This window comes from Mastomys coucha, unplaced genomic scaffold (genome assembly GCF_008632895.1).
Source record: "Mastomys coucha isolate ucsf_1 unplaced genomic scaffold, UCSF_Mcou_1 pScaffold7, whole genome shotgun sequence".
Lineage (NCBI taxonomy): Eukaryota > Metazoa > Chordata > Mammalia > Rodentia > Muridae > Mastomys > Mastomys coucha.
In genome coordinates, this window is record NW_022196913.1 from 93,870,130 (window position 1) to 93,883,705 (window position 13,576).

The 13,576-nt window shown below is 41.5% G+C and overlaps 1 protein-coding gene across 2 annotated transcripts in view; it reads left to right on the forward strand.

Moving 5' to 3' along the window:
* Mtbp (MDM2 binding protein) overlaps positions 1 to 13,576 on the forward strand; it is a 66,425-nt gene that overhangs the window by 51,455 nt on the left and 1,394 nt on the right. The window contains exons 17-20 of one of the 2 annotated variants that reach the window (XM_031358029.1): positions 869 to 964; positions 6,762 to 7,028; positions 8,365 to 8,602; positions 9,283 to 9,396. In XM_031358029.1, coding sequence (XP_031213889.1) covers positions 869 to 964; positions 6,762 to 7,028; positions 8,365 to 8,602; positions 9,283 to 9,396 — 715 coding nt within the window. The remainder of the gene's footprint in view (positions 1 to 868; positions 965 to 6,761; positions 7,029 to 8,364; positions 8,603 to 9,282; positions 9,397 to 13,576) is intronic. The other variant, XM_031358030.1, reaches the window with a different exon arrangement.

Below are 13,576 nucleotides of genomic sequence, written 5' to 3' on the forward strand. Positions count from 1 at the left end.
AAAAAAAAAAAATGGAGGCACAGAAAACAAAGAGGGAAAGGGCACAGACTTAGCCTGTCTCATTGCCTTTTTAGGCTTTTCAGGCTATGTTAATGTCTTACACCTAGCAGGTTCTCATTCTCTATCCCAGTCCCGCCTTGAACTCACTACCCAGCCCAGGCTGGCCTGGGCTCAAGGTGCTCCTCCCACCTCCCCCTCCTAGGTGCTCACTACCCAGCCCAGGCTGGCCTGGGACTGAGGTGCTCCTCCCACCTCCCCCTCCTAGGTACTCACCACCCAGCCCAGGCTGGCCTGGGACTGAGGTGCTCCTCCCACCTCCCCCTCCTAGGTGCTGGGAAGTTGCAGGCCTGCACCACTATGGCCAGGTACCCTTGTCTTGCATGCTTCAAGTCTTAGTTAGGGTTTCTATTGCCGTGATAAATTATGACTGAAAGCAGCTTGGCTTACACTTCTACAAAGTCCATGAGGGAACTCGGGGCAGGAACCTGAGGCAGGAACTGAAGCAGAAACCATGGAGAAGTGCTACTTACAGGCTTGCTCCCCATGGATTGCTCAGCCTGTTTTCTTATTCCCTCCAGGACCTGCCAGAGGTGGCTCTGTCCACAGTAAGTTGGACCCTCCCATATCTAAATCACCACTCATGAAAATGCCCCACATGCTTGCTTACAGCCATATCTGTTAGAGATATTTTCTCAGCTGAGGTTTCCTCTTCCCCAATGACTCTAGCTCATGTCAAGTTGACAAAACACAAAAACAAAAACAAAAACACCTCATGTAGGGAAAGAAGTCAGATTTGTCTCCTTAGAAACTTTAACTTTCTCTGTCATGTAGCAAACCTTAAATACAAATGAAACCCCTTTCATTTCAGGGAAAAGCCTTTTGTTTTGACACCAGAGCTTAGTCCTGGAAAACTTCAGGTCTTACCTTTTGAAAAAGCCTCAGAATGCCATTACCACGGAATTGAGTAAGTTTTTATTTATATTGTATTGTTGCTACAGCTGCCTTGTTTTAAGTGTGTACTGCACGTGAAATAAGATGATATCAGTTGATGCAGACCCCAAACAAAGTATATGCTAAAACTAGTATATAATGCATATTCTACTAAAGAAAAATTATTTGATTATTAATTTGTTGTGGTTCATTTATGTATCTTTTTTAGTTATGCAATATTTTTATTAAATTTTTTTGGGCCATACATTATTAGTACGTATTTTCTCTGTAGGTCACACAAAGGTTCTCTGGTCACTAATTAGATTGTAATTGCTTAGAAAGGAGTAGATGAACTTAGAATGTAAACACGTTAATTCTGTGTACATCATATCATTTCAGTTGACTTTCATATTCACCTTACTCTACCCGGTTCTTATCCCTTTCCCGCTCCCTCTGACCACCTTCCCCTCAGCAAACTCTCCGCCCACTACCTTGAAACTCTGTGTGTTATGTTGCCATTAAGTTTAACTAGTGTTGCGTACATAGTAATTATAGCAGATAAGAGCAACTTATCAATGGCTACACCACGGAAGAAAATACCCCCACCTCCACCACCCCTGAGCACCATTAAGTGCAGAAGCTCCTCCGGAAGGGCGGAGCCTTTCCTGAATCCATGATGGGACACTGATAGGCCCAGTCTTAGGCGGCTCTTGTGCTGGTGTCCACAGCTTTGTGAGTTCCAAATGGCCATTGTCATATCTGGAAGACACATTTCCCAGCATCTCTCCCTGGGCTCCAGCTGACAGTGCTGCCTCCACTTACACACTCCCTGGTATGCTGCAAAGGGGGGCCTAGAGCTGAACATTCAGCAGTTGGTTTTCCTCAGCACTTTGAGCAGTTATGAGCCTGTTAACCATTGCCTCCAGCACACAGAGGCATCTCTGAGGAAGGCTGGGTGCAGTACTGTCCTAGGGGTATAAACATAAGTGTTGAGAGTGTCCTTTGAGAGCACAGATATTTTGCAAAACAATAGTAATGGGTTTTTTCTAGGATCAGTGGCCCTAGAACCTACTACAGCCGTTAATTTTTTCTTTTAATTTACTTTTAATTTGATAGTTTTACACATTCGTACAATGTATCTTGATAACACTTTTCCCTTCTCTAATGGAGCTGCCCTAACCATTCATACAGAGATGCATATATCTGGCACGAGATTTTCATTAATGACCTTTGTCTTCTGGGAGCAGCAGCATCCATGCATGCAGAGTACTTACCTTCAAACTCTTAAAGTTTTTACTTACTCTACAAAGTAGTGGGCCTCTGTATAGCTTTTTCAGCCACCCTTAGTTTTAGTTATCAGCTGTCCCCCTTTACTGCTCCATCCCTTCTCTCCCACCCTTTCTCTCCCACCCCCCACTCATGCTTCCCCCATGTTCACTCCCCTAACCTCCATATCACATTCTCTTCTTCATTGGTGCTTGCTTCCAGTCCTACGTTTCAGAAGCACATTCTTGGCTTTATTTGGCTTCAGTTTTTCTTAGTGTTTACTCCTAAAGGATACCTTCTGGCAACACTGTTTGTCTCCACCCAAAATGTCTGCTATGAAAAATGGGAATGCATCTTCCCTTTTCTTCTGTGATTTGATTGCTATTTATTTACTTATGTTTCATTTATTGGTGTGAATGTGTGTGTGTATACATGTGTGTGTGTGTGTGTGTGTGTGTGTGTGTGTGTGTGTGTGTGTGTGTGTGTGTGTGTGTGTGTGTGACTGTGCATACATATGTAAAGGCCAGAGTTGGACATCCTGTGTTGCTCTCTGCCTTATTCCTTTCAGGGTCTCTCACTGAACCCAGAGCTAGTGATTTTTATCCAGGCTGGTTGCCAGCAATGCTCTAGCAATCCTGTTTCCCTGTTTCCTCTCTTCTGGGGCTGGGGTTACAGGAGTACACGGCCATCCTCAGCCTTTTGCCCTGTGTGCTGGACTCGGGTCCTTGTGTATGCCTAGCAAGCACTGCTACCCACTGGACCATTTCCCATGTTTGCTTGGTTGCTTTTTCTTTTTTCTTTCTTTCTTTTTTGAGACAAAGTCTCTGTTTATAGCCCAGGCCAGCTTGGATTTGCTATGTAGACCAGGCAGATCTACCTGCCACTACCTCCCAATTCAGGAAATAAAGGTGTGTGCACCACCACACCCAAAGCCAGTGTTTTTAAATTTATATTTAAAATCCTATTCCTTATATTATGACCTATAAAGTTCTGCTCCCTAATTTTGATAGGTTTAGAGCCCTCAACTCTATTTTTAATATTTTACTTAATATTCATGAATACATATGTAATGATCCTAACCTATAATGAAACTTAAGTGGAAGTTCTAGATAGTTTGCATGTAACTCATATCTGAGAGTCGAAACCAGTAAGCAGTGCTTATCTTATCAGGGATGACCATGGTGAGCAAAAGCAGGGCTAGTTATGTCTGCCTTGCTGCACCAACAGACACCCCAGGACACAGCTGCTTTTTGCTTCTTTGGCCCTAGAAGCTCATGGAAGCACTGGTTTGAATGGATCATTAATACTTGCATCCTAATATGTGGCTGGAGTGCCTGTCTTATGACCACATGGTAGATTGTATTTCCACAAGTAATTTAGTTTTGTTTATCTTATGCTTCATCTCCCTATTTTCTCTTGCTTTAATTTAATAAGAAAAATATTAATGGTACATCTGAATTTATAAACAATATGTTCTTCATGTTCATTTATTAAAATATTAATGAATGCTTGTTTGTGCATTCCTGTCCTAAACCCTTATGGTGTTTTATTTACAGTATCATGAGATGCATTTATCACAGTCTTACTGGCTTAGTTTGGGTTGCTATTGCTATGAAACACCATGACCAAAACCAAGTTAGGGAGGAGTGGAAAGGCTTTATTTGGGTTATGCTTCCGCATTCATAGTCCAGGATGAAGGGAGTTAGGACAGGAACTCACATGGGGCGAGAATCTAAGGTGCTGCTTAGCTTGCTCCTCATGGCTTGCTCACCCTGATTTCTTATAGAACCCAGGGCACTCTGCCCAGGGGTGGCCCCACCCACAATGGTCTGGGCCCTCCTGCATCACTCACTATCTAAGAAACTGACCTACAGGCTTACCTATATAGCTTCATCTTATGGAGGCATTTTCTTAACTGGAGTTCTCTCCTCTCTGATGACCTTAGCTTGTGTCAAGTTGACAGAAAACTCACCAGCACAGCCACCATAAAACATTTAGCTATTCTTATGTAGAAAATATGAAACTGTTAATCATTTGTCCAACAATAAATATTTCCCTGACTTCAGATGTCTCTCCTTTACCATGTCACTTTGTCTTAAAGGGCATTTTAATAACAGCGCAGGGAGCATGCGCACTGTGCATAATCCAGTTGAAGGGCATTGGGAGTACCTAGGATTAAATGGCAGTTAAAAGTCCACGCCTTAGAAACAAGACACTATAGTACAGAAATGCCTGTGTAATCATGGGATATTTTTCTCTCCAAACAGCTCAGTATACAGGCTCATCAGATACTGCATTGCTTCTTTTTTTTTTTCTTTTTTTTCTTAGATATTTTCTTTATTTACATGTACATTTCTCCATTCCCAGTTTCCCCTCCAAAAAACAAAGAAACAAACAAAAACAAACCACTGTTGACTCCCCCTCCCCATGCCTGCCACCCCACCCTCTCCCACTTATTGGCCCTGGCATTCCCCTACACTGGGGCACAGAACTTTCACAGGGCTGAGCTCCTCTCCTCCTATTGATGATCAAATTGCAATCCTTACTATACACATGCTGCCTGAACAATCAGACCCCTCCATGTGCAGTCCTTGGTACTGCATTGCTTCTTGCTCAGAGTCTTTGCACAAATTCATGGTTCTTCATTTTACTGTATTTTTTATTTATATCCCCTGACAGTATGAGTAACCTCGGGGTTATTGCTTTTTTTTTTTTTCCCACAAAATAAGCTAAACCAAAGGCTAGAAAAAGAACCAAATATCAGGATGTGTGATCTAAACCCACTCCTTTGCCTGTCAGTCCTCTGACTGAAACACTGATTTCACATAGTTCAAGTTTAGACTAGGGTTCCTCCAGTCTACACTACTACACTTTAAGATCAGGGAAGCAACTTTGAATTTCTGCTGTATGTGTAAGATATGTAACACTGTGTTGCTGCATATCTACAGAGTGAAATAGCACTACAGTCAGGCTAACAGCCACACCTCACACAGTCACTTCTTTTTGTCATGTATAATAAGCATTGAAAGTCTAATGGTAGGAAATGTGCAGAATAGAACACACATGGTTTCCTCATGCTGTATGTTAGAGCTCTAGATTTATTCATTCTACAGGACTCAGTCATTTTGGACCCTTGAACAGACACCACTGTTCCTCTCCTAACAATGACCTTTATTCTGCCAGCTGTTCTGTGTATTCTCTTTTTGTCTTAGAATCATCATTAAACCCTTTTTTGGAGGTGTCAGTGGCTGAGTTTGCGCGTGGTGTATATATGCAGGTTTCCAATGGGTTATAAGATCTACCCATGCGTTGACTCGAGCAAGATGACCCTTCTTCCTTAACCTAAGGGATGTTACACCAGTAACTAAATGATTACCCGGGCTCTGCAGTCACCAACTGCAGTTTACGTTCTGATTATGCTGCATGTGCCTGGTGTGTTGTAATGTGCACTATGGTAGAAGATAAATCTGGGGATAATGGAGGCAGCCTTGTCCATTTGGTGGCTATTGCATGTTTTGAAATATGACCCTAGTAGACTACTCACAAATAATCCTGATAGGGCCTCCTTCCATAAGTAGTTCAAATCACATTTTGCACATTAGGCAGCAGAAGCATAAAATAATCTGCTAAATTCACATAAGCTAATAGGTAAAGGAACCAGGACTTAAATCCATATAAATCTGTAGTCTATAATTTTTGAAATCAAAGATGTCTCCTGAGGGAAAAATAAAGTTCTGAAAGCCTCATGGGGCTGTTGGGTGTCTAAGAATTGATGTGTTCCTTGGGAGATGAGTTCTGGTATTAGGGACCATGTTAGATCCCTTTTATAGGTGGAAAGGATAGATGACAGAAAAAGGTTTGTGCCAGTTCTACTTGGACCATCATTTATGGTGAAGACATTGTGGTCCTTGATGCAGTTATGGAAAGGGGAGGATGTGGAGAGCTTTGCAAGGTCTTCAGTGCTTTTCCTGCATGCTTATTGGTTGTGCTTGAGATGGTTGTGGGATTTTGAGTCCAGAAGCAGTTGCACAGCTAATATGTCATTGATTCACTGGATTAAGGTGAACCAGAACCCAGATATACAGGCAACCAACATGTTTAAAAGAAAATCTGTATGTTGGGTGACAAGTGAATTTCAGTTTTGAATACTATTATACCTATAAGTCTTTGTGCTAACAGTAAACTCGCCCTTTCTAGCAGAGTCAGCATTTCCCATAGTTGCATCCCTGTCAGTGCTGAGAAGTCGGGTGGCTAGAGTTTTAAAACAGCAGCCATGTTAGTTTGGACATAATCCAAAGGATGAATTGAATCTTTTGCCACAAAAGTGCAGTCAAAGAGGAATTAGATTGATCTTCACATTCGTAAATCTTTCTGTCCAATAGCAAACTAGAAAAAAAAAAAAAACCTGTGAGCTGCTAAGAAGTAGGCCATTCAGCCAACTTTCCAACAATTGTTAGGAAACTAGGTAAGTTTTAAGACAGTGCCTTGCTGTTTTCTTTTAGAAAGGGAAAAAGACCCCATTGTTCTCTTGGATGTTTGATTTCAATGCTCTTTCCTCATTTCAGATATTGCCTGGATGGCCAAAAAGCTTTAGAAAGAGATGGGGGATTTTCTGAACTCCAGTCTCGCCTTATTCGTTATGAGACGCAAACCACCTGCACCAGAGACAGTTTTCCAGTCCCCACCATGCTGAGCCCTCTTCCGTCCCCTGCAGTTCTGTCAGAGCCTCAGAGTGTCACTGAAGGAGAAGCACTGCAAGGCGAGCTCCGAACTGAAGTTTCTGGATTGAAACGGAGATCTAAAGACCCCAGTTGCCTTTACCCCCAGAAAAGGTGACCTGTCAAGTCCACAGGAGCAGTCTCTCCAGAGAAGTACTTTGTTCACTGGAGGATTGCTTTTCATGTCTGCCTCATATTTTTATGCTAATGTCTGCATAGGTTTTTAGATACATTCCTTCATACTAGGAAGTTCGTTTGTATTTTGAGTACTTACCTGGCTTTGCCTATAAGTTATAAAAAGAAATGACTTGGAAAAACAAAGAGCTTTTGCTTTCTGTGCTCATGCACAGCTCATTAGCACAGTGGGAGTGTAAAGCTGTCAAGTCAAGAGCTCTAGAGGTGTCACCAGTAGGTGAAGGCTCACGTGCCCTTTGAAGATGATAGCTGAGGGTGGAATTTCTTGTTAACTCTCTCTTTGCTCCTTCTCTTATTTGCATTGTCCCTCAACCCAGAGGCTTCATGGGGCCATTTAAAACCACTCGTTACATGTAAATAAAGCTTTAAAGTGTACATTGTTAGTACATTTTATGGAACTTTTCAAGACAGTTTGTTTTGCTAGCTAAATAGTCCAAATATATTGGAATTTACATGTTGATAAAATAAATACTGAATTTATAGATCTTTAGATGTGTTAGATTTAGGCCCCGGGTATATAAAATATGCTGTAAGTTCTGGCTATACTTAAGCCTTTAAGATAACTATAAAATGTGTAGAAATAAAACTTTCAAGACCATTTGAATAGGTAAAAATTTGAAAATACTGTTTCCTGCTATGAAATAGCTAAATGATTTTTATGACGTCTTTGTTAGTTCATGGCATTTTTCTATGCCTGATTAAGTTGCAAAGCAAAGCCGTTAAAAAGATTTCTGTTCAGGCAAAGTTTACTGTATACTGTGTTGTACTGTAGCCTGAGAGGAGCAGAGGGATGGCACTAATGCCTGTTTTGAAAAAGGAAAATAGTTCTAAGTCACTGTGGAAGCAATATAAATGGTTTTGAAACACTGAAATAAGAACCACTTTTTGTTCTACTTGTATTTGTCTTTAGTTACTTACTTTGCAAAGATAGTTGCAGAGGTCTAACCCAAAGGAAGGGCCCACCCACGGTAAGATGGGTCTTTCCACAGCGACCAGTACAGACGTGATAACCCACCACAGGCACGCTCCCAGGCCATCTGTCTGGGGAGTCTAGATCCTGTCAAGTTGACCTCACAATCACAGTGCATAAGTCACAGAACTAAAGGAACAGCTTCATTGTTTGGTGTTGATTATTTTATGCAAATTAGCAAGAGATTTTCGGTTTTCTTGGATTTGTGTTTAAATGAAAATAGTTAAAGCGAACAATAGGCTCAATTGTTGATTCATTTCATTTGTACTTTTTTCCTCCTTACAGAATTACGAAATCAGACAGTTCTGATTGTTTGCTTTCTCAAGCAAGTTGCAGTAGTAATCATTACCATCAAGCAGGGACATCCAGGAAGCCTCGGGCAGAGCGCTGTGTGTCAGGCCTTTCACTTCCTGGTTGGGAAGCTTCCAGAGTTACCACAAAGAGCAGTTCAGGACAAAAACAAGCACACGAACCAAAATCATCAAAGCAAATTAAGGAATCACGATCCCAGAAACACACACGGGTAAAAACTTCCTGCTTTCTCAGTTCTGCGTGAAAAGAAACTTCATTGTGTGAATCTTTAAAAAAAATAAAAATAAAAATATGCCTAATGGGTTTATGAAGAATAAAATAACATCTGGAACTTAAAGTCATCTAGAAGGATAGTGAAGGCTGGAGCTCCCGAGTAGAAGAGTTGCCTAGCATGTGTGAAGCCGTGAGTTCAGTAGTCAGTGTGGCTAGGAAAGAGGTCCATGAGGAAAACCTGGGAAGGGGCTGTGAGGGACACAAACACAAAATTAGACAGAACTTGATTATTTATTGTAAAGGCTGGCCTGTTAGTATGTCAAAACAGGAATATTATGAACACCCCCTCTTGATTTTCCATGTTTGAGATCTTTCTTCTAAAGAAGATTTCCCTGCTGTGTAACTAACTAGGCATTCAGATTTCAGGTCACAGCTCATGATCTCGGTTCCTTTCAACAGTTACACTAGGCATTTCCCTCTGAACTTGAGTCCCGACACGTGGATAGGCATGGAGATGTTACAGGCTGCTTTTTTCCTCAAGGGTTTTTTTGTCAGAACAACCATATTTATCTTTAGTACAGGCAAATGACTGTATAATTCACAATTTGTTCATCATCAAAATTGAAATAGTGGCGTCATTTCTGGGAAATGTCAACCAGGTGTCTCTTTCTGTTGAAGATGCTGAAGGAAGTGGTAACAGAAACCCTGAAGAAGCACCACATCACCGAGGCCCACGAGAGCTTCACTGCCTGCAGCCAGAGACTCTTCGACATATCCAAGTTCTACCTCAAGGTGTGGTGTCTTCCCTACTGACGATTGGGTTGATTTCATGGTCTGATGTCTCTGTTAGATGTGTGCACATAGGTTTTATATGATCTGTGTACACTTGCTGTTAGATGTGTGCACATAGGTTTTATGTTATCTGCGTACACTTGTTGCCGGGCTGCTTTAAACGAGGCAGAAATACTGCAGTGAAACTGCTTATATTTGCTTGTTTGATGTTAGCCTTATGTATAGCAAGCTGCTTCAATCAGAAGCCTAGTGTTCTTCCTAACAGGCCTTACACTAAGCAGAGCTTTAGCATTAACGGGTAATTATTTTATAATTAAGCTATATGAAGCTAAATGGTGAGTATAGTATTTTATTACAAAAAGTAATAAAGAGGCAGCTGTTACCTTTGGCCAGATGTAAGGAGTTGGGTGGGGGAGGGGCTATTCAGGTGATAATTTCCTTTTTTTTTTAATTTTTGAAATCATGTGTTTTTGTGTACTTGTGAGTGTGTGGTATATTGTGCATGCATTCATAGGCCAAAGATGAATATCAAGACAGAGTCTCTCACTAACCTGGAATCTTGCCATTTTGGCTATCATGACTAGTCACTGAGCTCCTAGGATCCTCCTGTCTCCACCTCCTAACTCTGAAGTTAGAGGACTACACAACCATGCTTGGTCTTTTCTACCTGTGCTGAGGATTTGAACTCAGGTCCTTGTGCTTACACAAAAGGCATTCTTTCCCACTGAGCTTCTCCTAGCCCCTAGATGACAGTTGAATGTTAGCTTTCTCAAACTTGGGTGCTGTTTGATCTTCTCTGCCTGAGACCTAACCAGCAAGCAGAAGTAGGTCTTGGGGTAAAAGTGTAGGATTGGCATATGCATTCGGTACCCTCTTTAAAGTCTGCTCAAGACGAGCAGCACCACTGCAAAAATCAAGTGGCAAAAGTAAGAAAAAACTAGACAAGTATATTTTGCTGAGTATTTTAGAAAACACATGAAAGCACACACAGAGTAAACAAAGTTATAAGAAGCCCACCTTGTTTCTACATGAAATACCAGTAAGGCTGGTGCTGCTTCAGCCAGCAGAAGCCAGAGGAGGTAGAGGAGCTAAACAAACCATAGTGGATGGCCTTCTTCCACAGCGGTGACTAGAGGGCCTTGGAACAGTTCTGTGCCCACACCTCAGACAGGAACGTCTCCAGGGCAAAGAGAGAGCTGGCAGTGAGAAGCCAGCTGTCATCTGGTCCTCTTCCCTGTAAAGCCACCAAACTCAGCACTCAAGGCTCCCAGACTTTCAGTGTCTCTCTTCTAAGAAGAGACTCGCCAAGGGCTCGCAGACTGGGATACCTTCTGACTCAAGGGAAGCCGACATGTAAAGAGAACTCTGAAAGGGTAGAGAGTGGAAGAAAAGTTATAAACACGAGAATCCTCCCAGAAATGAAACTGCCCATAAAACTAGAACTACATGCTGTCACCAAAACCACACACACGAGTACAAAGCCCCCTTTAGTTAAAGGCCTGAGGAAACCAATTTAATAGAAACACTGCACAGCTGAGCTGGAAGTTTTTCTACAAATAGTAAGAAAGAAACATGAAGAACTCTAGAAAGAGAAGATGGAGGCTAGATCCAGAAGACCCTCTACTGATCACAGGAGCTTCAAAGATAGAGGCTGTGGGAGAAGAAAATCGTCAAAAATAAAGCTAAGCTTTCTTTAGGGACTCACTCACCTCCTGATACTCTTTTTTTTTTTTTTTTTTTTTTTGAGGCTGTTGCAAATGGGCTTGTGTCCATGATCTCCGTTGTGTGTTTACTGATGAAGTATAGAAAAGTTATTGATTTAGGCAAGTAGATTCTGTATCCTGCCACGTTGTTGAATTTGTTGTTCCTAGAAGTTTTCCAGTAGAATTTTTGGAATCTCTTCTGTATGATATGCCACCTGCAAACAGGAGTCCTTGGATTAATCTTGTCCCCTTTGTATCCAGAGATTCCCTTCTCTTTCCTTATTGCTCTGGCTATGTTTTCCAACACAGTCTTGAAAAGGAGTGTAGATAACGAACAGCCCTGTCTCGTTCCTGAGACCTGTGGGGTTGCTTCCAGTTGTTCTTCACAGGATGCTGCTGCTGTGAGTCTCTCTTCTCTAGCTTCTATTAGACTGAAGTATGTTCCCTCCGCCCTGCTTTCTCTAGGACTTTTATCAGGAAGGCACGTTGGATTTTGTCAGATGCTTTTTCTGCGTCTTTTGTCCATTTATGTTGAACCATCCCTGCATCTCAGGAATGAAGCCACCCTTCTCCCTGGTGGATAATATTCTTGATGTATGTCTGTGTTTGGGTGGTAGGCATTTTGTTGAGTGTTTTTGAATCTACATTCCTCAGGGAGATTGGCCGTGGTTCTCCTTGTTGTGTTGTTGCCTGGTTAGGTGTCAGAGAGAGACAAGCTTCATTGAAGGAGTTTGAGAATGATCTTCCTGTTAATGGTTTTTTGTTTGGTTTTGGTTGTTATTTTGTTTTTATTTTTAATAGTTTAAGAAAGTTTGGCTGTAGATCTTTCAGATCTACATTCTGGTAGAATTTTGCTGTGAATCTGTCAGGCTCAGGATTTTTTTGTTACTGTTTCAGTCTGTTCATTTGTTATAGATCTGCTTAGGATTTCCATCTCTTTCTGTTTTAATTTTGGTGATGAAGTCTTAACATGGTTCCCTAAACATGGCCTGAACAAGAATAGGGACATGCATATGCGCACGTGCACGCACACACTCACATGAGCACACACACACACTCTCTCACATACACACCAATAATTAAATAAAAAGAAAGCCATAGATTTAAAAGAGAGTAGGGGAAGGCTTACATGGAAGGAGTTAGAGGAAGGAGATGAATGGAGAAAATGATATATTATAAATTCAACAAATAAAAAATATTATAAAAATTTTTAAAAGTTCCCAGAAATGAAGAACCCAGACCTCTTGCTGGAAAAGATGCTGCTTACCCAAGTCAGTGAGTAAACATGCCAGCAAGCCACTGGGATGTATGAGCTCCAAGTGTCTAGAAGATTTTCTGAGATTTCCTAAGAGAAAGGGTGCTTACTTATTGAAAGAACCAAGAATTAAATGATATCAAGCTTCTCCAGGGTGTCTCGGGACACTCGAAGACAGTAAAAAGCACCTTCTAGTTCCGAGGGAAGGTGACCTATCTGGTATCAATCCAGAGGGACCTCTCTGGTCTATAATCCAATCAGATGAGAAGACTCAATAACAATACTTTCAAACCCAGAAAAGGATTTAAATTATATCTTTCTCTTTTATGGAATCTGTGAGAAAACCAAGTGGAACACATAAAAGGCTAAAACAAGAAATAAAACAAAAATTGACTGAGAATGAGACAAACAAGCCCCAGTGGGCCTGGCCTAGGGAGACTCCAGGCAACTGGGGCGAGCGGAAGATCTGTGGGTTAAGGAACGATAATGAAGTTGGAAAGAAAACCTCCACAGAGAATAGAAGTGAGAGATTATCCAGGATATGTCAATGTTTTAAAAAGCTTTGTTAGGCATTTAGTCAACCCACTGTCAGAGGGGGAAATATCAGAGTTATGTAGGTGGAACACTGTTGGTGGAGAAAAAAACAACCAACCAATAACCAGGTCATTTCTCTAGAGGAAGTGTAGGAGCTCAATGAAAGACATGGCCACAGTAGACGGATTGCCTCATGGTTACACAGCCTTTGCTTAGATAAAATAAAGCAAGCACAAGCTAATTATGAATGCCAAGCTGTGAGGTAATCGTACTGTAGAGAAAGAGAAGGTAGTGTTGGGCATAGACCTGGATTTGACTGTTAATAATCCATGCTATTCATAGTCATTCTGAAATTGCTAAATCATCAGAGACCAGCAAAGCATGGCAGATGGAGACATGAAAGTACACACAGGAGGAATTGCTAGAATTCAGAGTGGCCGCCTCTGTGAGCTATTACCTGCTTCTGACAGGACTGCATTTCCTCCTTTTGTTCAATTAAGCTTTTATTTTAATTTTGTGTTTTAATTTGATATGTTCTCCACCTCCTCTGTCTGCCCCCACCTTCTGTGAATTAAACACAAGATTTTATACATGGCAACACAGGTACTCTACCACTGAGCCCAACCCAGCCTAACCATATTTTATAAAGTAAGACTCTAGTTTTATTCCTGTTTGTGGGGAGTGAAAT